The sequence below is a fragment of the Lepidochelys kempii genome, chromosome 11, assembly GCF_965140285.1.
Source record: "Lepidochelys kempii isolate rLepKem1 chromosome 11, rLepKem1.hap1, whole genome shotgun sequence".
In the NCBI taxonomy this organism is placed as follows: Eukaryota; Metazoa; Chordata; order Testudines; family Cheloniidae; genus Lepidochelys; species Lepidochelys kempii.
Window position 1 is genome coordinate 13,388,170 of NC_136390.1, and position 22,880 is coordinate 13,411,049.

Below are 22,880 nucleotides of genomic sequence, written 5' to 3' on the forward strand. Positions count from 1 at the left end.
GTTAGGCGTGGACTTTAATCCTGGATTTTGCTGAACGTAACCCCGTGAGACCCGTGCTGTGGTGGCGCACTGTGGATGGGGTAGCGAAGATGTTCAGCCATGAAAGGGTTAAGCAGGGAGGGTCCCGTCCCCCCCGGGTGGGCGGCACACGGCACCTGCTTTGCACGGTGGCGTTTCGAACTTGTGACCTTTGCCTTCCTCCAGCCCCTGCCTTTCCCTCCCTTCCCGCCCAGCCCCGGGGACAAAGGTAGGCGCCGCCTCGGCAGCACGCCGCCCGGTCGCTCACTGGCCCCTGCTCTCTCCCATTGGTCTCCAGGGGCAGCATCCTTCGGCGGACACCTGGGGGAGCAGCCGGCGAGCGGGAGCTGAGGGCGCGGGCGGGACTTGCACGCTGGGAAGTGTTCAAAGCTCCCTCCCCCGGCCACACACACTGACAGGCGGAAGATTGGCCAACTTGGAGGCACCAAGCTGCTGCTGCGCAACTGGTTTTCTGGTCGGTGACATCGGAGACAAGCAGCAGCCCCTGCCCCAGGGCGCGTGAGCCACCATGCCTCCTCTGAAAGTCTGCATCGTGGGGTCTGGGAACTGGTGAGTGCCGCCTGGAGCCCGGGACCTGTGGTGGGGCCGCGCGGGGCTCTAGCTTTGCACCGGGATCTCGGTGCTGTCCGTAGCGCTCAGCTGGGCTCTGTCTCTTGGGGCTGGAAGGGAGAGGGGATTGCAGCGCAGGGGTAGCTGAGAGCGCCTCTCTCTTCCTTGGAGGGCGCGGGCCGAGGAGCAGAGACTTCAGTGCTTTGAGACTCTTTCAGCTGCAAGAGAGATTGTGTCTATTGGCTGGGGCCTGGTGGGGGGGGGGGGGCAGGGAGCTCAGTCCGTTACAGCCAGGCTGCAGCGAACTCAGCCCCTTCTCCCAGGCAATCCGCAGCCAGCTCCTGCCTCCCACTTCCGACTCCCCTTCTCAGGCAGCAGAAGCGAATGATTGTGTTTTTACACAAAACCGAGGAATTTTAGTCACCGCAAAAAAGTGGCACCCGAGATGGTTTTATTGGGGTGTAGGTACCGGCCGGCAGCATATTTAAGCAATTTCTACCTTTGCAAAACCACATACTGCCCCATGCTAATGTGAGTCCGGATTAACTCCACTGAAGTCAGTGCAGCTAGTCCTGAAGCAGAAGCCTGTAGCAGAGCAAAAATTTGGATGTATTTAAAAGTCTGTCACATGGCAGACAGGTGGCTGCTCCTGTAAAATGCATACTGAAACCTAAAGGTAGAAAGTGACTACTCTGACCCTTTGGTGGAGAGGCAAGAGGAGGAGGATTCCATGGAGGTCCAGGAGAGTCTGTAGTGTCTTACATGTGCCCCAGTCCCCAGACTGACTGTGAAATAACCTCATGCTCACCCATCTTCACATGTACTCTTCTTTTTGTAACTTTCAGGTAATGAACTGCCACTGAATGCAGATTAAATTTCTCCCGCTTTGATAGTTAGTATTGTTACCTCTGCCTGGAAATGGCAAGTACATGCAATTTGCTAGAGGGATAGCCAGCTTCTCTACTCTCCCTTTGGCTTTGGTAAACAGTTCTTTCTCTCCTCAGTTGAAGGATCGGTGTTTTTTTGGTTTTTTGGGCTATATTCCTCAGTAAACTATTGCAGGGATCCAGCTATATTCCTCAGTAAATTATTGCAGGGATCCTTATGTCTCCTACTGAAAGAGAACATGAGGGTCCTGATTCTACAGCTATTATACAACACAATACTTCCATTGACTTCAGAATCTGGATCAGCATATGTGCAGAATTGGGCCTCTGTAAGGAATTATTTTGCCTTCTGTTCCCAGTGAGGGAGTTCAGTCTCTCAAAATATGTGCTCAAAATAATGAACTGGTTCTTTACACAGATTTCAAGAAGTTCTACACTAAAAAGGGACATAAATTTGAGAGCACGGTTCACAGTGGGGAAAAATGGGGATACACTACTAAGACTCCAGAAATCCCAGAATTCCAAGCTGTTCCTGCTAAAAAGATCACAGAGAAATAATGTTTAAAATTTAAATTTAAATCATTAGGTTTCAGAGTAAACATCCTGAGATGAATGGAATTTCAGGGTAGTCCTTCAGAGTTGAGTATTATTATCTGCAGACTTAGTAAGACAGCATTGGATGAGAATTCTGGTCATTATCTTCACAACCATCTTTAAACTGAAAGCTTAAATTCTGCAAAAGCTGATGGTGTCCCCAGAGAAGAGTTGAAAGATGTAGCACCCTGTACTGGCACAGTTCAAACCCTGATGGCCAGGTCTGAAATCTGATACCTCTCACTAGCATGTACACTCGTTTTAAAATATTTCTCTGCCATCCCCACACCCTGCTGCTAGAGAACACAGAGTTTCTTCCATAAGGTCTTGTTTACACTGGGATTTGAAACCATGTTTTCTGAAGAACAGTGCATGTATATTCAAATGCAGATCTCTGAACTATTATCTTAATAGTTTATATTAGATAGTATCTAATATCCAGTTTGGGCATTAGGGAAAGGAATGTCTCTCCAAGATACACATTATGTAACATCTCTATTTTAAAGGAACTCTGTCTCACCCTAGAGATGACAAGTCAGATTTTGAAAAGCGCCTGAGTAACTGAGAAGCTCAAATCCCATTTTCAGTCGATAGGATTTGGGCTCCTAAACACCTAATTCACCTTTGAAAAGGGAACAAGGTGATTTTGAAAATTTAACCCCCTGCAGCAAAACAAATTACATTGTGCATTTTAATATCGATATACGTCCCTATCCTTGTACCCCAAGGGAATAACATTGTTGCAGCTCTAACTATTGAGGGCTGCCCAGTGTTAAATTTCCAGCTCCTGGCCTAAGCAACCCAAACCACTATCTGGACACTGAGTTTGCTGCAATTGCATACAATAGGTTTATGTGTGTCACCCTGCCCCTTTATTCACTCTAAATTCTTGTTAACTGTGGTCTATTGCACCAGACCAGACTGGAAGGCAGGAGGCCTCCGTTGCACTCACAGCACTGCCAGGAATTTAGTGGCTTGAGGCAAATCACTTTGTCACTCTGTGCCTCCAATTCTCCACCTTGGGGTTATTGATATTTACTCACCTTTGTAGCACGCTCGAATATTTATAGAGGAAAATCCCAACGTGCTAAGTATTATCAAAGCATTTTAGGGCTTGGTCCTCAGAGAAGCTGAGCACCACTTGCCTTCAATGGGAGCTGAAGGTTCTCAGCAACTTGCACGATCAGGCCATCTCATTTCATCCCCCGTCTGGTTCAGAAGGAGAGCAAAAGGTCAGTACGCCTTGTATGTGCTCCTTACATGAAGGGGCTAGGACTAACACCAGGGCAGCCTTCGTTTAACACCATACCCACACAGAGATTTAATACAGTATTTGCATTTTCCTTTGAAGTATTTTAGCACCTTTCCCAGGAATCCACTGTTCTCCAGAAAGGTGCTGATACGGTTTCATATTTCTGTGAGAATTCAGCCTTAAATGGGTCCTGGGTTTGCTACCATCATATGAGTGAATATTGTGCTACCATTCTGCTCTCCCCATTGTTGTGAATCAGGAGGATGTTGAAATGGGCAAGAACATTGCTCTGGAAAGCAGTGTGGGTGTTTCTACTTAGAGGAGTAGATTTCAGTAGGTCTCTTTCCTCTAAGTTCAGTGAACTTTGGAGTTTGCTTTCCTTCTGGACTATAAGAGCAGAGTATGACTGAACAGCATGGCATGCACACTTCTGTGTGTGTGCGATACAGATCTCCCAGTGGTTCTTTGGATTGTTTAAGCCAGGAGCTGGGTGGCTTAGGGAAGTTGCAGCTGGTGGAAACACATTTTAAAGTAGAAAAAAATCATTTTTATTTGGGGGAAAGGGTTATTTTTGAGCTTGTCAAAGTTGGAACAGTGTTTCTTTAAAAAGCAGACATAACAGTGGAATGTTTACTTCTAGCTGACTCATCTTTCCTTCAGTTGCCCTCAAACTAGATATTTAGGTAACAGTTCAGGGATCATTTCTGAGTCTCAGCAAGACAGTTGACACATGACACAAATGTTTCAACGGCTTCTCCCAGCTGCCCAGTGAGTCACAGTGATCCTTATTATGCCAACAGTATCGGAAGCCTTACAGCTGATTTGATTATATAAATTACGTGCCAAACCAGAGGAGCAATAGGTTTTGTTAGTTAGTAATGGTTCTGCTATTTGTTTAAAAAATATAGATTAATTTCTAAATTACAGTATCTGGGGGCCTGATCCTCCAAGATGCTGAATGCCTTCCACTCCCATTGACTTCAGTAGGAGTTGGGGGTGCTCACTATTTTACAAGACTGAGCATTTATTATTAGAGGAGCAAGTGTCTATTTAATGTAGAGGGGACACACACTGTCTCTCTCTGTGCATGTGTGTGTGTGAAATGTTACTTGTCTCTCCTGTAGAAAACCTGGGTAGATTGTTCCAGTTATACCAGTATAATTAAACCTCTATAATTCCACCAGTACAACCCCATATCTGGACACATTTATTCTGGAATGAGAGTGTTTTCTTCAAGTTTAGCATAAACCACTTTCAGAGTGACATAGGCTAAACTTGAAAAAAAACACTCTTATTCCAGAACAAGTGTGTCCACCCCCATGGGGCGTTATACCCATATACCTATAAATTATAGTAGTTCAAAGCCTAGCTCCAACTGGTATAACTTCCCCAGGTAGCCAAACCCTATAGATTATAAATTGCTCAGGGCAGGGGCTGTCTTTTTGTTCTGTGTTTATACAAAGCCTCACACAATGGGGCTTTCATACATGACTCGAATTCCTGGATCCTACTGCAATACAAATTAAAGAGAAAGACACTACTCTAATATTAATGAGTCATCTGGCTCCTCTGGGGATTGACCCTGCTTCTATTGAAGTTACTGGTAGAGTTGTCACTGACTTCAGCCAGAACACTGCCACCAAAAGTTCTATGGTCCATTAATACTGAGAGCCAGCACTTGAAGCATATTACTACTATTATTCATCTATCCTGGAGGAAATTGTTTTAAGAATTAGCAGGAAAAACTATTTGTTGTTGTTGTTTTTTTTATAAATTGGGTTTCTGTCGACGCTTTAATCGGTATCTAATTAAAAAGGACAGCCTTCTATTATCCTTAATAAATTGACCTTTGGAGAATAAATGAGGTAAAATGTTGTTTATGGGGGAGTGTCCCTTGGCTTTGTTTGCATATGTGAACCTTCCCTGCCATGCTCCTATAGTCTACTAAACACTGGCTTCACAGATAAAGCAATTCTTTCCAAAGGCTGGTTAGTGCTGAACTATGAATTTCAAATAGGTTAGGTAACATAGAGCACCAGTTTTTGAACTCTTTGTTCATGTGCGAGTCTCCCATTAATTCATAGTGAGAATCTTTTCCTGCTGACTGCTGAACACTGCCTCAGATTTTTCTAAAATTGCTTAGTTAGTAACCTAGATTCCTTTGTGTTCCAGTCTTGTCAGTTTCAAAACTGTGTCCCAGCAGCACCTGGGCACATGAGCTATGAAGGCTCTGCTGGAAAAGCAGTCTGGTTCTCTGAGAGCTGCCAGTCCATCGTAAGCTATTAAACATTTTAAAGGGAGGTTATAGTGTGTGGGTGCCTATCTTTCAATTTTAAAAAATGAGCTTGGATTGCTTAAAGGCCAGAACAAGCAGTTTCTCTTAACATTTGGCACTCCTTAGCTGGTAGCCGAAATAATCAGCATCATGTTTTTATACTTCAGTAATTTTAGATTTGCATTTGTTGGCCTGATTTGCAAAGATGCCAACCATCTCTAGTTCCCATTGAAATCAACAGAAGCTGTGGATGCTCAGTAGCTTTGAAAATCAGGCCAACTTTTTATGTTACAGTAGCACCCAGAGAGGCTCCAGATGAGATCTGGGCCTCTGTATTGTACTTGATACTGAGTACGCATTTGGTAAGAGACAGTCCAGCTCCCAAGGGTTTATAAGACCGAGGAAGGATGGGAGGGAGGGGAAGAACGTTGTTATCCTCATTTTAGAGATTGGGAACAGAGAGATTAAATCATTGATCCAGGGTCCCAGAGAAAGTGCGTGGCAGAACCAGGAACCCCTGATCTCCAGAGTCCCAGGCCAGTGCCTTTACCACAAAAGCAACCTTTCTCCCCAATGCATAGTCACTGTGTTCTTCCACAAACCATCGCCCTCCTTCGTATCCCATTCTAATGGGAGGAGCCAAGAACTGAACTATAAATTAGGTATAAATGTAGTATTAAATATGGTAGGCCCCATCTCTTTCACAAAGAGAATTCTTATGCCCCTTTAATGAAGATTTCCCCCTGAAATTTTTACCTATATACTTTACATTTGTGAATGGCTTACAAAAATAAACAATTGCCTTCATTATACAAGGCCTCACAACACCCCCATGGTCTTTGGGTAGCCTGGTACCACTGCGTACCTTGGCACCTGCCCTGCGCCCAGGACTCAGGCAAAATGCCCATTGACTTCAGTGGGACTTTTGAATGAATAAAGACAGTAAGATAGGGGCCCCTATTCTGTTGTTGCTTATTGAGCAAGCTGATTTAAGTCACTACTGTATTTGAGTGAAGGGAGGCAGTTACAACATGGTTTCCCTTTGTCCCAGTTGCAAAGCAGTTATGACTTGTTGTTTGGACACCATCTAATTGGACTTAACCGTGGATAAACCCAAGGTTTTATCAGTTACAGATAACTGTCTAACACACAAATTATGGTCTGTTCATGCTTCTAATTGTAGCTGTGTTGTAACTGGGTCAGGGGACAAGAGTATTGTAACCAGATCCTCTGACTCAAAAGTTGTATTTGTAGTGTGGACAGGTCCTTAAAAGTCAAAGTAGCCTCAAAATTTTAAGTTCTTTCTTAAAATTTAAAGACCACTAACCAGTATTTTCATGGTTGTCTTCTACAGTTAAATCAAGTTTTTTGTTTAATTTAAATATTTTTCCTGCGGTGTTCATAACTCAGACATGGCAGTATTGTGCTGGTGCATGAGAAAATGAAATCAGGGAAAATGACTAGTCTAATTTCACTGTCTCTGCCAGTGGTTCTGAACCTATTTACCATTGTGGGCCACATATGTGTTATGTGGGACGCATCCACACTGTCTGTATGGCCACGAGGAGGTCACATGGGCTGCAGCTGTGTGCTGATTGGGCTGCTAGCGGGCCTACTGGCTGCAGGTTGACAACCAATGGTCTAAGCTGACAGAAAAGCAAGTAAATGCACAGCATGAATGATGCAAAGTAAACTAGATGACTTCAGTTGTTTCAGGTTTTAACCATTTAAGGTCTTGTTTGTCACACTGTTAGACTTTAAGAGTGATTTTTAACCTAATAATGTCCATTGAGCTAAGTTAGACCATCACTCAGGCAGGCCCCTCCTGGAATGCAGCTATTGATAGGAAAGCTTGATACATTTCAGGTAAGATGCACAGACTTCAGTGCATCCAGATTGCTCAGCAGCATCTTCTCGCTTGAGTTACTCTACTTTTTTTTTTTTTTAAAGAAGTTAAGAAAAGTATCTGAGAAACAAAAAATATTATTCGAAGTTCTAAATTAAAAACAAGATGTAACATGCTACATCATGCTTATATTTACCCTGGATTTCTGGCCACAACTGTATTTTACTTGGTATCCATTTTCTGTATATCTCTAGTGAGTATTTTCTTGACGGAGGGAAGAGCCTTGTGTTGGGCTCAGTGAGCATATAAACATGGCCATAGTTTCTGTAATGCAGGCCTTTCAATGAGGTAGGAGTATTTTGCTCAGTGCAGTTTGTGCTTCCAGTTGGAACTAAGGTTACTCAACTTTCCTAAGGAGATTGTTTCAAAATGAAAATACAGAATCCTGTCTCTAAGTATTTTACTTTGTTATACAGGGGATCTGCTATTGCAAAAATTATTGGCAAAAATATCCAGAAATCTAACAGGTTTGATCCTGTTATGAAGATGTGGGTGTTTGAAGAAATCATAAATGGGAGGAAACTCACAGAGATCATAAACAAAGATCATGAAAATGTGAAGTATCTTCCAGGACATACATTACCTAAAAATGTGGTAAGTTGGCTAAACAACGGAAATGTTCTTTCAAAGCTTTAGGATTGATGGTGGGCCAGACTGAGAATTTCACAATCCCTGGTTTGCTTTTAAAAAATACCTTAAAGTGGATTTAACACTAGAAAGAGGTAATAGGTTGACTCAGGGGAAGCTAAAGTTATTTGTTTAGACCTTAATTCTTCAAATGGAATCCCTGTTGTTTGGATCATTTACAGTTAGTCATTAAAGTATGAATTAGAGGGACTTTAATCCTGCTTTAACTGCAGACCTTATCTGTGGATTTATTATCTCATCCTACATACACATGCCAAGTATTAAGATTACTTACATCTCTTTTCTGCCCAACTTACTCTAACATTTGCATTACTTCTGAATTTGACCCACTGTTTGCATTGCTTACAAACGTTTTATCTAAAGGACAAACAACTTCAAAACAAACCAGCTATATTTGTGTTTTTGCAAAAAGAAAAGGAGTACTTGTGGCACCTTAGAGACTAACCAATTTATTTGAGCATAAGCTTTCGTGAGCTACAGCTCACTTGCATCCGATGAAGTGAGCTGTAGCTCACGAAAGCTTATGCTCAAATAAATTGGTTAGTCTCTAAGGTGCCACAAGTACTCCTTTTCTTTTTGCGAATACAGACTAACATAGCTGTTACTCTGAAATTTGTGTTTTTGTACACAAAGCCCCAGATCCTGCCCAGCTGTAAGTCAGCATATCTCCATAGCATTTATAGAGAGATGCTGATTTACACCAGCAGAGTATGTGGCCCATAGCGTCCACCCTAAACAAAATTAAGGTTGTTTTAACTCCCCCTCCCTTTCTAACTAAAAGTTCAATAGAAAAACTAACAGCTCTGGAATATAACAGCATGAATAGCATTGCTGTGATTACGTGTGTGATTTCAGAATAGAAAAACTGAGGCACTTTAATTGGTAAGGCAATAAAACCTACCAAAAGCAAAAAACTATAACTTTTACAGCCATTCAAAATGTGTGATCATACTAGATAATTTATAGCTTCATAAACTTAAAGAAACATGATCATTCTATTTATAGCTACTTAATTTAAAGCAAGGAGGGTGACATTTTGTTTGTTCAGGAGCTTGCCATATGGTCCTGTTTTGGAAAGTAAAGAAACTAGCATAGCCTTTATAGAGTAGCTTTTAATTTGTGCAAACAGAAATTAACACGCTGCAGATGAGTGGCCTCCTTGCTTAGAGTAGTTAATTTTTCTAAATTTTGTATTGTAATAGCATGTTTGCACTCCCATGACTTGAAATTGACATAGGTGGATTTGATCTCCTTGGTCCAACACCAAGCAAGACATGAACAATCTTGCTTATTTTTACAACAATGTAACAGGAGAAAAAGCCAGTTTTTTATTCCTATGCCTGTAGCAGACTCACCTTAAAACCTGACCTACACTAGAAAGTTGCACCAGCTAAACCAGCCTTTTTCCAGCACAGCTTGGCAGGTGTCCATGCTTAATTTAGTCTTTTATTGACAAAACTTTCCACTTTTTCCAGCATAGTTATTCTCCTTTTTGGAGGAACATAAGCCCTTGCTGGTATAGTTCTATCAGCACAGTGGCAGTGTTGATGCACAACCTGTACCGTATAAGCAGTCCTCCGCTTGCATTCCCATAATGCAACATACATTCCCTTCATACACACAACATACATTCTCCGGCAACACTTTTGAACTCCACTGCCCAGGGGTCACAGTGACTGGAAGTCACCCTTGCTTCTAAATGCCTTGGACTGCCTTCGCAGCCACATCTCTTCCTGTTATCTGCTAACTTTTTGCTGAAATCACAGCTCCTTGCTTTTGGTCTCATGCTGCCTGCCGGTCCAGGCTGGAGGTGCTAGATTTCCTTGCCCTGTGGGGAGAGGAGTGTGTGCAGGCTACTTTGCTCCTGCAGGAAGAATAGTTACAGTGATGTGGTGAAGCTCAGATATTTACCCCAAAGAAGAGTCCCAGAGCTGCACAAAGTGTAAGGCGCAGAGGTAATTATACCAGAAGGTGAAGAACACCACTAGGAGTTCTGGACCCACCTGCGTATCTTGTGCCTTTTATAACATGCTGGATGCTATAATCAGCAGGGACCCTGTCACCTCCACTGGAGACTCTTCACATGCTGGGGTTTGTATCACACTCATCACTGTAGAATTTAAACAATGAGTAGCTCTTCACTGCTTGGATCATAAGTATCCCAGTTCATCCTAGCTGGATAATGCTGTTGGAGAAGTGTGCATGAACAATTTGCTAGAAGGGTGTGTTTTAATTAGTTAAAAATCAGTCCTGTTTTTGATGGCTCACTTCACTCCAATATGCTCGATGACAGAGTGGAATTCCCCATTCACATTGGTCTAACTGAGTTAGGCCAGTTATTTTAAAAGAATGTGACACCTTGGCTTTGAAGGAGCTGATGTGGAGAGCTGCAGTTTGTTTAGCTATGGACCTGAAAGTGCTGTTTGATTTATGCTCAGCTTATACTATGGCACAGATGAAGGGCCCCCATCTTAGGGGAATATGTTCTCTTATTATTATCATCAATAAAGCTACTGGCAGCTGTGGCAGACTGAAATTCAGCTGCTAGCTTCCTTATAAGCCCTGGTTTTGTTGTTAATTCCAACTGGAATGGTTTACGCTTGGGACAGGGTAGGGCTTGCCAGCTCCTTGGAGTGTTTGTGTTAATTTTTTGCAAATACTAGGCCAAAATCATTATCTCCTCCAGTAAATCCTGCTTGGGCAGGATAACTATAAGAATCCCCTGGCAAAGTTTCTCCTTGATCATTCCATCAAGATGAGAGGAGTAACCCAAACATGGTAAGCCATGGGGTCTGCCCACAAACCCTGCAGATCCCCATAGATCTTGAGGCATTCACAGGTGACCAGAGTCATCTGCGGAGAGACCCTATGCCTCCACACCCTGGCAGCATGGCTCCCATGTAACTGTATTACCAGGGTTACTTGGCTGCCTTTAAGAACCACATTAAAAGGCGTGAAGGGCCTTCCCTGCTCTGAGAAGGTAATGCAGCTGTAGGGTATATTATACTTCCCCGCTCATCTCCACAGGGCTAGTATAGGACACTGGTTTAAGAAGTTAGGATATGCTGCCTTCATGGACATTTTGATCTGGAATACAATAACTGATTGCATTAAAGGTGAACGCTTTGTCATAGTATTAATTAGTTTAAGGATTCCTTTATTTTTAGTTTATGGATTCCTATTTTAATGTCGTTCTGTGACAGATTAGGTGTACAATTATTTTGTAAGTATGTTAACTCATGGTACGAGGGATGGTTAATTTTTTTCCTCACTTTCATCTTTAGGTGGCTGTAGCAGATGTCGTTGAAGCATCGGCTGGGGCAGATATTTTCATCTTTGTTATACCCCATCAATTCATTACACAAATTTGTGACCAGATTGTTGGTCACATAAAACCTGGAGCATTTGGCATTTCACTGATCAAGGTAATTTGTGATCTCCACAATCAATCTGTATGCAGTGAAGGAATAAGTATGCATTAAGGAAAACTTGGGGCTAGAAAGGCCAAAGAGCTACAGCTTTAAAGCCTTAATGCTCTATTCCATGTACTCTCCCCTTCCAGGGCTGATTCTGAAAACACAAAAACATGGACAACAACATTTATAGCTGGTTTTACAGAGAGTTAAAATGATTTGCAATTGGAATCAGGGCGGCTAAAAAGCTAAAGAAGCTGGAGACATTGTAATCTGAAAAGGAAAAAAAAAAAAATTAGGAGGTTTTTAAAACTTGCAGTTTGCCTCCAGCTTTGATTCTACTGCTTTTTCTTTCCAATTGTTATAGAAAATGTCTCATTTAAAACATGAATTGAAGGAAATACAATTAAAATTTCAGACCTACAATTCTACAGCTGTTGCCTTTTCCCTCCCTTTTAAGATTCTCTTGCAAACAGCAACATAAGAGGAGGGAAAGCATAATGCACCTTGCCTTATTTCCTTATATGAAACAGAACCGGGGCTGGGCTGTTTCCGCTTTCCTAGAATAGGTGTTACGTTTAAATCTTGCCTAGGACATTTAAAAACATATTATATGAAAACTTAATGATTTTACAACTATGGGAAATTTAACATGTAAAGAAAAAGCAGCTTCACCATAAAGTAAAACCTTGTGACGCACTGTGGCACTGGGTCTAAGGCCTTTCATTGAAAGGTTTCCCACTAACATCGTAGGGAGAACTGCCTGCAGAGGGCTTACTGCATGAGGCCTATGTTTCACACACTGATGCTCTGTCACCCTCATTTCTTTTCTAATTACTTGACTTTGAACGTTATCGTTTAACCAGGGGGTTGACGAGGGTGCTGAAGGCTTGAAGCTCATATCAGACATCATTCGAGAGAAACTGAAGATAGAAGTCAGTGTGCTCATGGGGGCCAATATAGCCAGTGAAGTGGCTGATGAGAAGTTCTGTGAAACCACCATTGGTAATTATCATTCAGGGAGAGTTACAGTCAAGAGCTCTGATTGGTTCTACCACAAATATTCATTTCTACTTTTAGCAATCCCTAGCATAGGAATAGGACAGCATCTAAAGATAACAACGGAGTATAATGTGTAACTGAAACATGGAAGCCTTTGAAGGGTTTCTGAACAGTTTTATATATACACCACATGTTAAGCTCTGAACCCCCTTCCCTTAAAGGAATGGCCACATTTCCAACAATTCCAATGGAAACAGGATCAAACTCAAACTACTGCACGTGCTAGTAGATGCAGCTATTAGCTAATCTCGTCCATTAAAAAATTAGACTCAATTCTCCTCCTCCAAGAGTTAATGGGAGACTCCTAGTAATGTCAAAGAGATTATGTCAAGTCCTTCAGCAGCTGACATATTGCTAGGAAAGTGCAACCAGCCCCACAAACCCTCCCTCACCCCTAGTTTAAATTTCTTAACCCTCCCACCTCTTTGTAACTGAAATTGTATCACTTATTCTCTCTCTCTCACACACACTCACGCTTCTTACCGAAGCACAAACTGTTTCAGTGGCCTCCCTAACCTTTACCTTTTTACTCTAGCTTAAAATCTATTGTGAAAATTAAAAATGCAACTTTAATTTATTGCAGCTTGATTGGCTGTTTCAGATTGTATGTGCAAATTTCAAACTGCCCATTCCTGTGTAATGTTAATAGTGAAAACTATACCATGTTGGCAACTTTTAGACATCAGTATGAACATTAGCTGAACAGTAGTGTTGCAGTAGATCTTTCTGAAGGCTTGGAGGTGAGTTCAGCACCTTTGCTTAAGTTTTAATGATGGTTTTGAGGTTCAGAGGAGTTTGCCTCTTCGTTCTCATGCCCTTCCTCAAAGTGTTTCTGCCACTTCTGTTTGGGAGAGAACATCTAGAAGAGCTACCTTTGCTGCTAGACAGGCCAGAGAGCGGCACTTCAGAGAAACAACGTATTTCCACATGCCAACTTGCCAAGAGAGTGAGGGATCCAAATCAGGCTTTAGAGCTAGTGCTGAGCTAGAGCACTAATACCAGGGCTGCAGGATGGAAGCAGCTCAGGCTTGCTCTGATATTTAACAGCATAGGGCCTAATTGTCAGAGGGGCCGAGCACCCAGAAGTCCCGAGCACCCAGAAGTCCTACGGGAATGGGAACTGCTGTTGCTCAGCCCACTGAATATCAGGGCCACATCGCTCTTATGAAAACAAAGGCCAACACAACTTTCCAAAAGCCAAATAAAGCCTCATTCAAAGATCCCCACACAGCTTTCCCAGTAGAACTGCCATGTCCCCTTCTCCAGATGAAAGGATAGTGTTTTAATAGTCTGATACGTGACCTCAGTATGGCTGTAACACCACTTTTCTCACAGCGCCAATACTGAACATCTCTGTCTATGGATCCTCCTGGAAGTGGGAATGCATTTGGTGTTATGAGACATTTGTCCCAGTGGGTGAGCAATACTTCGCAGTGATGCTGTTTTACATTTTCAAAGCAATGTGCAAACATGAATTGATCCTGACACCACCCTGCTAATAGGTTAAGTGACTTGGCCCTAACCAAACCGTGAGTCAACAGGTGAGCCAGGATTAGAGCTAAGGAGTTTAACTCAACCCAGTGCTCAGGCTGCCGTAGCCCTTGGGCAGGGCTGTGTGAGCTGATAGCATGTGTGTGTCAATCAGTGCTTTCACTGTAAGGGACTATAAACGTACACTAGAAAACAGCACTTGGAAAGGTTTGGAATTATACAGACTAACCATGCCTGTTGGGCAGAGATGGGTGTTGGAGGCTACGTCCCTGTAACAACCTGACACGTTATTGGACGCATGTTTTGCTAATGCATTTTGATTTGTGTGGTTATACTGGCTGTCAGCTGCAAGAACTGGTATTGGTTCACAAATCCCCCTTTAATAATGTCTAGTTATACAGATTACAAAACCTAACCCCTCCCTCAGTCATCCCCCTACTTCAGTATCTTATAAACATACACGTTTTGACCACCCTATAACTTGTGTAACAAAGAATGTGTAATTCCCATCCTTCCTTCCACAGGATGCAAAAATGAAAAGCATGGGCAGATCTTTAAAGAATTAATGCAGACTCCAAATTTCAGGATTACCGTGGTGGATGACTGTGATACAGTGGAGATCTGCGGAGCCTTAAAAGTTAGTGATTCCAAACCAAATAATCTACCCTCACATGTCTAGTTTCAAGATTCCCTGGTCTACTGCTGGCTCTGCCACAAAGCTGTTAGATAGCCTTGAGCAAATCATATGGAAATATTTATGTGCCTCATAAGTGTGTTGAGGAATGATTGTTTGTAAAGCATTTCAGAACAAATTATACAAATGCTTTCCTTGTTGTAGGTATACATGCTTCTGAAAGCAGAATTTGGTCCTCAATACTTCCTTGTCTAGGTAGATTGTAAGCTCTTAGTGGTATGAATTCCTAGCATGAGTATTTGCAGAACCTAACACAATGTTACCCTGATCTTATTTGGTGCCTCAGGGCACTCCTGTAATATAAATAATCATTCAAACTACAATTAGATATACAACTTAAGTTAGATTTCTTTAACAAAGAGCTTGTTTTTTTTAAAAGAGGTGGCAAAAGGATTGATAGTCCTCTTTAAGCAAATGTTTTCTTTCCAAAGTTCAAGTAATAACTTACAAGAAAGTAACAGACTGTAAGCTCTGTGGGGCAGGAACCATGTCTCCCAGTGGTTTTGTAACACATTCAGGATTAGTCACACTCCAATCCTGATTGGGACCTCTGCATTAAACTGCAATGTAAATGAGAAATGATACTGAAATTGAAGCCTGTTCCAAGCAGCACTTGAGTTTGCTTAGAAACACATTGAAAATGCACTCCAGCATACAGCGCAGTCATGTATATTCTTATCATTCAGCTTATTCTGACAAAAAGCATTGTTGGCTTGAACTGAATTGGTGTGTGGTTTACCTACAAATAAATTAGTTATTTATACACAGAAACATGTATCCCAGGCAGTTTTCAGCCACAGTGGAGTGTTTTTTGTATAGAAATAGTCCAGTCCTGGCTCCTACTGAAATGAGAATTTCAGTAGTAATGGTGTAGAGAGAAAAACTGAGGCATGAGCATTTCTGGGACTTCAAACTTAAAGGTAGCCACACTAACACCTACTACTACAATCTATAGTGAACTACACTGTCTGAATACAAAGTGTGGGATATTTTTGATTAAGTATTTGATTACGATGCCCGATGAACCTCTTTTAAACTTTTGTAAGGAGAGCAAAATGTTCCTGTAGGCATGGGCTAAGTTTGATCTAAAGAAGCATGAGCTCCTGCAACCAAGGGTGGTAGAAACTGAGGCTAGGCAAAGATTCAATTAAAGGTAAGAACAGAAGGGTCACTGGATCCTGACACCAACCTGGCATCAAGGGGAAAAAAAAAGTATTTCCATATGCATTATATGGGCCAAATTTTTTAACACATTGCCCTTCATTTTGCACCCAGAAATAATTATGGGAACATTTTTTTAGGCCTTAGAAGTCCAACTAGTTGACATTTGGGAGCAATTAGACATTTAAGTGATATGAAATATGCTCACAATTATTTGGAATTGGAATACCTGAGAGCACTCACGTAAAAACAAGTTTACTTATTGTGTTCACTTACAGTTAGCATATGCTACTAAAGAACTACACGTCTTATCTAACTTGGTTTCCTTCTCTCTTTTGCACCTTTTCCATAAAACTGGTTTTAGAACATAGTAGCAGTGGGAGCTGGATTCTGCGATGGACTGGACTTTGGTGATAATACTAAAGCAGCAGTCATTCGTTTGGGCCTCATGGAGATGGTAGCCTTTGCAAAGCTGTTCTGCAGGGGTCCGGTATCAATAGCTACTTTTCTGGAGAGCTGCGGTGTTGCTGATCTAATCACTACATGCTACGGAGGACGCAACAGGAAAGTAGCAGAAGCCTTTGTGCGGACAGGAAAAGTAAGAAGCATTTTTGAGGCATCATAAGCCCATGTGTTAATAAATTGTGTTTTACACACACATCAACAGTCATCTTCCTGATGAAAGGATAACACTGGCTCTACGATCTAAGAGAGGAGGATTCAGAAGTGACTCTTAGTCTTTGCAGTTGGCAAGGAGAGTGTTTCAGGGAATGGTGTAGCACATATTATTCCAAGCACTTCCCAAGAGTTGAAAGCTTTAGGCTGAACAAAGATGGACTAAAATAAATTGGAAGGAGAGAGAATAGTATCCCACAATTCTAGAATAAGTGAAAATTCTCTTCCTGCTTGGAACAGCACATCCAGTGCTGCTTCCTTCTGCTTTTAAAAACAACGGTTATATAATATGGACTGTATGCCTCAGCCATGGCTTAGGGACCCGAGAAAGAATCTGTTCAAGCCTCCCACTACCTTCTGTTCGTTAATCATTTGGCCTATAACAAAAGTACAAGGCAGGCGTAGGCTGCAGTTTAATCACTGGATTCTTTTGTCTAACATTTCAGAAGCTTTCTACTTGAAACGCTCTGTTCTGTTATGCACCTTCCTTTTATTCTGTTTGTGAGATTGCTGTCATTTCTTCTAGTCAATTGAGGAGCTGGAAAAAGAGATGCTGAATGGACAAAAGCTACAAGGTCCTCAGACTTCAGCTGAGGTCTATAAGATGCTGAAACAGAAAAACATGGTTGATAAGTAAGTAGTTTGATTTTTTGAATATCAAGCTGACAGACTTGTTATGAGCAAAAATTATTAGTTCACAACTGTTTAAAAGGTCTTTATGAAACTAGTATATAGTCTGTCCATGTCCATAAGGACAAGTGTCCACATCAAGGCACCATCACTGTTCACATTAGCCTGCATGCTTATTGGCAGTATCAACAGAACAGACCAAAGGCTGAATGGTATGCAGAACGAACTACTTCACCTAACAATGGTCCTTTCTAAAAAAAGGAAAGTTTGCGATGCAGTGATGGAGGCAGCCTGGGTACCTGGTCTGTAGATAAATAAGGATTTCATGCTCTGCTATCACTGTTACACCTTTCACTGATACTAGCTACAATATGAACTTTAACTAGTGCCTTCTCTTAGTATGCTATACAGGATAATCTTTTTAAGCAAAGATTGTGTGCTGAAAAATTTCTATGCACTAGGAGCATTTTAGTGGCACACAGGGATGTTATTGGAGTACAGAGCCATTTAAAGTTTCCTTAATGACCTGAAAAATCAAAAAGGAATCCTACAGAAAGTGGAAACATGGATAAATTGCTAAGGAGTACAAAAGAACAGTAAGTGTGTATGGACAATGAGAAAGGATAAGGCATAAAATGAGTTATCTAGCAAGGGGCATAAAAGGCAAGAAGTTCTTTAAATACACTAGGATCAAGAGAAAGATGAAGGAAAGTGTATGCCCTCTATTTAGATGGGAAGAAGAGCTAATAACTGATGACATCAAGAAGGCTGAGGTGTTTAATGCCTATTGGACTACAGTCTTCACTAAAAAGGTTAATGACCAGATACTCACAGTATTAACAAGGGGAAGGAAAACAGTCCAAAATAGGGAAAACAGGTTAGATTAGAGAATATTTAAATAAGAGGTATTCAAGTCAGCAAGGATTGATGAAATTCATCCTAGGGTACTTAACGAACCAGCTGAAGCAATCTTGGAACCAATAGCAATTATCTTTGAGTACTCCTGGAGGACTGGTGGGGTCTCAGAGGACTGGAGCAGGACAAACATAGTATCTATCTTTAAAAAGGGGAACAAAGACGACCTGGGAAATTATAGATCAGTCAGATTAACATTGATACCAAAATACTAGAACAAATTATTAGACAATCAGTTTGTAAACACTTAGAGGATAATAGGTTTATAAGGAATAGCCAGCATAGATTTGTCAAGAACAAATAAACTCACCTCATCTCCTTCTTTGACAGGGATACTGGCCTAGTGGATGGGGAAGGAAGCAGTAGATGTGATATCTTGATTTTAGGAAGGCTTTTGATATCATCTCACATGACATTCTTAAACAAATGGGGGGAAAATTGTCTAGATGAAATTACTGTGAGGTGGGTGCACAGTGTGTTGAAAGACCATGCTCAGAGAGGAGTGATCAAGTATTCGTTGTCAGTCTGGAAGGGCATATCTAGTGGGGTCCCACAGTGCTCAGTCCTGAGCCTGGAATTATTCAATGTTTTAGTTGGGTGGAGTTGCAAATGCTTCGGAGGACAGGATTAGGATTCAAAATAACTGACCAATTAGAGAACCGGTCTGAAATCAACAAGATAAAATTCAATAAAGACAAATGCAGAATAATTCACATATGAAGGGAAAATGCAGATGTGCAACTACACCATGGGGACTAAATGGCCAGGTATAGTACTGTTGAAAAAGATCTGGGGGTTATCATAGAATATCAGGGTTGGAAGGGACCTTAGGAGGTCATCTAGTCCAACCCCCTGCTCAAAGCAGGACCAATCCCCAATTTTTGCCCCAGATCCCTAAACGGCCCCCTCAAGGATTGAACTCACAACCCTGGGTTTAGCAAGCCAATGCTCAAACCACTGAGCTATCCCTCCTCATCACAAATTGAGTATGAGTCAACAATGTGATGCAGTTTCAAAAAAGGCTAATATTCTGGGGTATATTATCAGGAGTGTCATATATAAGACATGGGAGGTAACTGTCCTTCTATACTGGGCACTGGTGAGGCCTCAGCTGGAGTAGTGGGTCCAGTTCTGGGTGCCACACTTTAAGAAACGTGGACAATTTGGAGACAGAGTCTATAGGAGAGCAACAAATATGATAAAGGGTTTAGAAAACCTGATTTTGGAGGACAGGTTAAAAAAATGGGCATGTTTAGTTTTGAGAAGACTTAAGTCTTCAAATATGTTAAGGGCTGTCATAAAGAGCACTGATCAGTTGTTCTACGTGTCCTTGCAGGTAGGACAAGAAGTAATGGGCTTAGTCTGCAGCCAGGGAGCTTTAGGTTAGATATTAGGAAAAACTTTTTAGCTATAAAGATAGTTAAGCTCTGGAATAGGCATCCAAGGGAGGCTGTGGAATCCCCATCATAGAAAGTGTTTAAGAACAGGTGGACAAACACCTGTCGGATGGTCTAGGTTTACTTGGTCCTGCCTCAGCCCAAGAGGCTGGACTTGCTGACACCTCAAAGTCCATTCAAGCCCCACATTTTTATGATTCTATATATGCCCTTGAGATTACAAATGAAAAATTTGAATTAAAATTAGCCTTTGCCTCTGTTTCAACTTGCATGGTGAAAGTAGATGAGTCTTTCAGGTTCTCTTACACTATCACACAGCTGCAGTATTTAGGGTGGAAGCACTAAGGATGCATTTAAAAAACCTCATCCATTGGAATTGTAATAATTATGGAAAAATTTCTGTTGGGTTTAGATTTCATAAAAGCTTGTTTTGACAGAACCTATAATTGACCAGACAGTGCCCCTTGAATGATATTCTAAATTATACAATTATTTTCAAATCAATTCCATTCTCTCATTCTTGACTGTACAATTATCTAACTTAAAAGGCAATCAGTAAAAGGAAAAAAAAATTTTTTTATGCTATGTAAGGAAAAACCATGTGAGGTTCAGTTCTGCATGCTTTTACCTTAGAAATATCAGGAATATCACTTCTTGTCTTTCCTGGAAGACTCCTTGGGAGGAGTAGGGAGCAAAAAAAAAAGAGCTTTTCAAGTCCTTAATTGAAAGCATGGGTTGTTGAGTTTTTTCCATACAGCTTTCTCCCACCTGTTTGTCAGGCATTAATGTTAAATAGGCATACACCTTCCCTACCTCAAGATAAACAGTAACATCCTTTCCTCAATTTCATTCTCCTTGTACTCGATGTCTTAATCATACAACTAGCTCTCTAGTTATCCAGACAATTTCTGGAAAAAACACAAGATAGGCTTAAAATTTTGAGAGAAGAGGAAATTGTGAAAGGAGGAGAAAAAAGCAGAATGAAAACCCTTCAAACTTTGTTTTACATCCTAAAGCAGAAAAAGGCGGCACTTTTCCCACAGCCCCCATTTTCATAGGTGTCAAGAATATTGGAGCTGTTTGCATAAAGTAAACTTTCAAAACCACTTTAATTTCATCCTTCTTTTAGGTTTCCATTGTTCTCCACTGTCTACCAAATCTGCTATGAGGGTAGGTTGGTCCAGGAATTCATCTCTTGTCTACAGAATCATCCACAACACACATAAGAATTTCATGTGGCTCATCCGGATGTGGATTCATCTCTTCTGGGCTTCTCTACTTGGTAGTAAACAAAAGCAGCCAAATAAGTCACGTGGCACATAACTCTTCTTGTAAAGACAATGTAGAATTTTTTTTTGTACCGTCAGCCTGAATATTTCAGTATCTCCAAGGAAGTAGGATGGATACAGGATTTAATAGCCTTAATATGGGTTTGACTTTGGTTGGTCTTTTCAGAATCAGCCCTAGGAGAATTCTTTTCTTTCCTGTTGCTTGTAAGTAAGGCTAAGATTTTTGTCATGAATATTTTTAGTAAAAGTCAGACAGGTCATGGGCAAAACAGAGAAATTCATGGAAGCCATGACCTGTCCATGACTTTTACTAAAAATATCCCTGACAAAATGGGGATCTTCAGATCCCCATACTGTGGGGCAGTGGTGCAGACGCTAGGAGCTGCCTGCAGCAGTTGGTGGCTGTAGGGTACCCCTGCTGCCTGCAGCTCCTGGTGTACCCCAGGTGCCAGCAGCTTGAGTTTCCCACTGAAGCCCAGAGCTGCCCACCACCCACAGTGTTTGAGAGCTTGAGGGTTCCCCTTGGCCTGCAACGGCAGGGAGCTCGGGGGTTCCCCCCCAGCCCTGGCCTGAAGCGGGGGGGCTCCCCTCACATACACCCCAGCACCTGGAAGCTGCAGGGTTTACCCCACCAGCTGGGGTGGCAGGGAGCTCAGGGCTCCTCTGCCACAGCACATCAAGAGCTCTGGTTCCCCCATTGCAATGTCTGCGGAGGCTGGGAGCTTGGGGGTTTTCCTGCCACTGCCAGCAGGGAGCTTGTTCCCCAGCCCGCAGTGGCAGGGAGTTCCGGCAGGGTACTGGCTGCCTGCAGTGGCTTGGTGCTCCAAGGGCCTCCAGAGGTAGCGGAGGTATCCTGCAACTCCCTGTGCCAGCAGGCGGTGGGGACTCTGCAGCTCCCAATCACCGCAGGCTGAAGTCACAGATTCCATGACCTCCATGACTAAATCGGAGCCTTAATTATAAGCAGTCCCCAAACACATTTGCCCCGCACCCGCGTCAAATCTAATTCTTGTGCAACTTATCACTTTGCCCACTAATATTTCTCATACAGAAACAGTGCAAAGATGCATGTAATTTGGATAAAAACACTTGGAAAATAAAATCAAAATTAGTTAACTTTTCCTTAAGAAAAGACTACTTCACTGTTGTTAAGTCGACAAACATGGGCTTATACGGTTCCCCTAAAATACAGTTGCGTTTCAAAAGCAAGGTGTCAATACAATTTCTTGCTCAATTTGACAGGTTTCAGAGCGGTAGCCATGTTAGTCTATATCAGCAAAAAAGAACGAGGAGTACTTGTGGCACCTTAGACTAAAATTTATTTGAGCATAAGCTTTTGTGGGCTAAACCCCACTTCATCAGATGTATTCAGTGGAAAATACAGTAGGAAGATAGACACACACAAAATGAAAAAATGGGTGTTGCCATACCCACTATTATCTCCTGCTGCTAATAGCTCACCTTAACTGATCACTCTCATTACAGTGGGTATGGCAACACACATTTTTTTCATGTTCTCTACCGTATTTTCCACTGCATGCATCCAATGAAGTGGGTTTTAGCCCACGAAAGCTTATGCTCAAATACATTTGTTAGTCTCTAAGGTGCCATAAGTACTCCTCATTCTTTTTATTCAATTTGATTTCCTAATAGAAAACTCTTGTGGAAAAGGGTAATTGTTACTCTATTCAAATATGACTGACTGTTCAGTAGACACAAACAAAGCAGTTTATTATAATGAAAATCTTACCTCTGAAGCTCCCAAGTGTCCTGCTGAGGGATTTTCATTAATTTCTTTTTTTAAAGTACAAGGATTTTGGAGGGACTAAATAACACTGCAAAATGCATCTGTTTAGCATCAGTATTTCTCAACAATTGATGCCTAGTAATTACCATTAGTCAAGATAGTAAAATATATCTCAAAAAGAAAAGGAGTACTTGTGGCACCTTAGAGACTAACCAATTTATTTGAGCATGAGCTTTCGTGAGCTACAGCTCACTTC

General features: G+C 41.8%; 1 protein-coding gene across 2 annotated transcripts; it reads left to right on the plus strand.

The window, feature by feature from the left end:
• The first annotated feature begins 203 nt into the window (after nt 1-203).
• LOC140895467 (glycerol-3-phosphate dehydrogenase 1-like protein) lies at nt 204-22,880 on the plus strand. Of its 2 annotated transcripts, XM_073305194.2 has the most exons (9): nt 204-588; nt 7,919-8,096; nt 11,435-11,575; nt 12,430-12,568; nt 13,961-14,041; nt 14,641-14,753; nt 16,336-16,569; nt 17,173-17,279; nt 20,718-22,880. In XM_073305194.2, exons 1-9 carry the CDS (start codon nt 548-550, stop codon nt 20,812-20,814), a joined length of 1,131 nt encoding a protein of 376 aa, XP_073161295.1. In that variant the 5' UTR covers nt 204-547; the 3' UTR covers nt 20,815-22,880. The 2 variants fall into 2 exon arrangements, with proteins under 2 accessions (XP_073161295.1, XP_073161296.1); XM_073305195.2 differs by lacking the exon at nt 13,961-14,041 and having other exon boundaries at nt 209-588.

Bases quoted from the DNA above. Each gene is read 5' to 3' on its own strand.
- LOC140895467 (XM_073305194.2), top strand. From the start codon at position 548: ATGCCTCCTCTGAAAGTCTGCATCGTGGGGTCTGGGAACTG. The intron at 12,569-13,960 runs GTAATTATCATT...CTTTTCTCACAG, and splicing joins GTTCTGTGAAACCACCATTG to CGCCAATACTGAACATCTCT. The intron at 14,042-14,640 runs GTGAGCAATACT...TTCCTTCCACAG, and splicing joins TGAGACATTTGTCCCAGTGG to GATGCAAAAATGAAAAGCAT.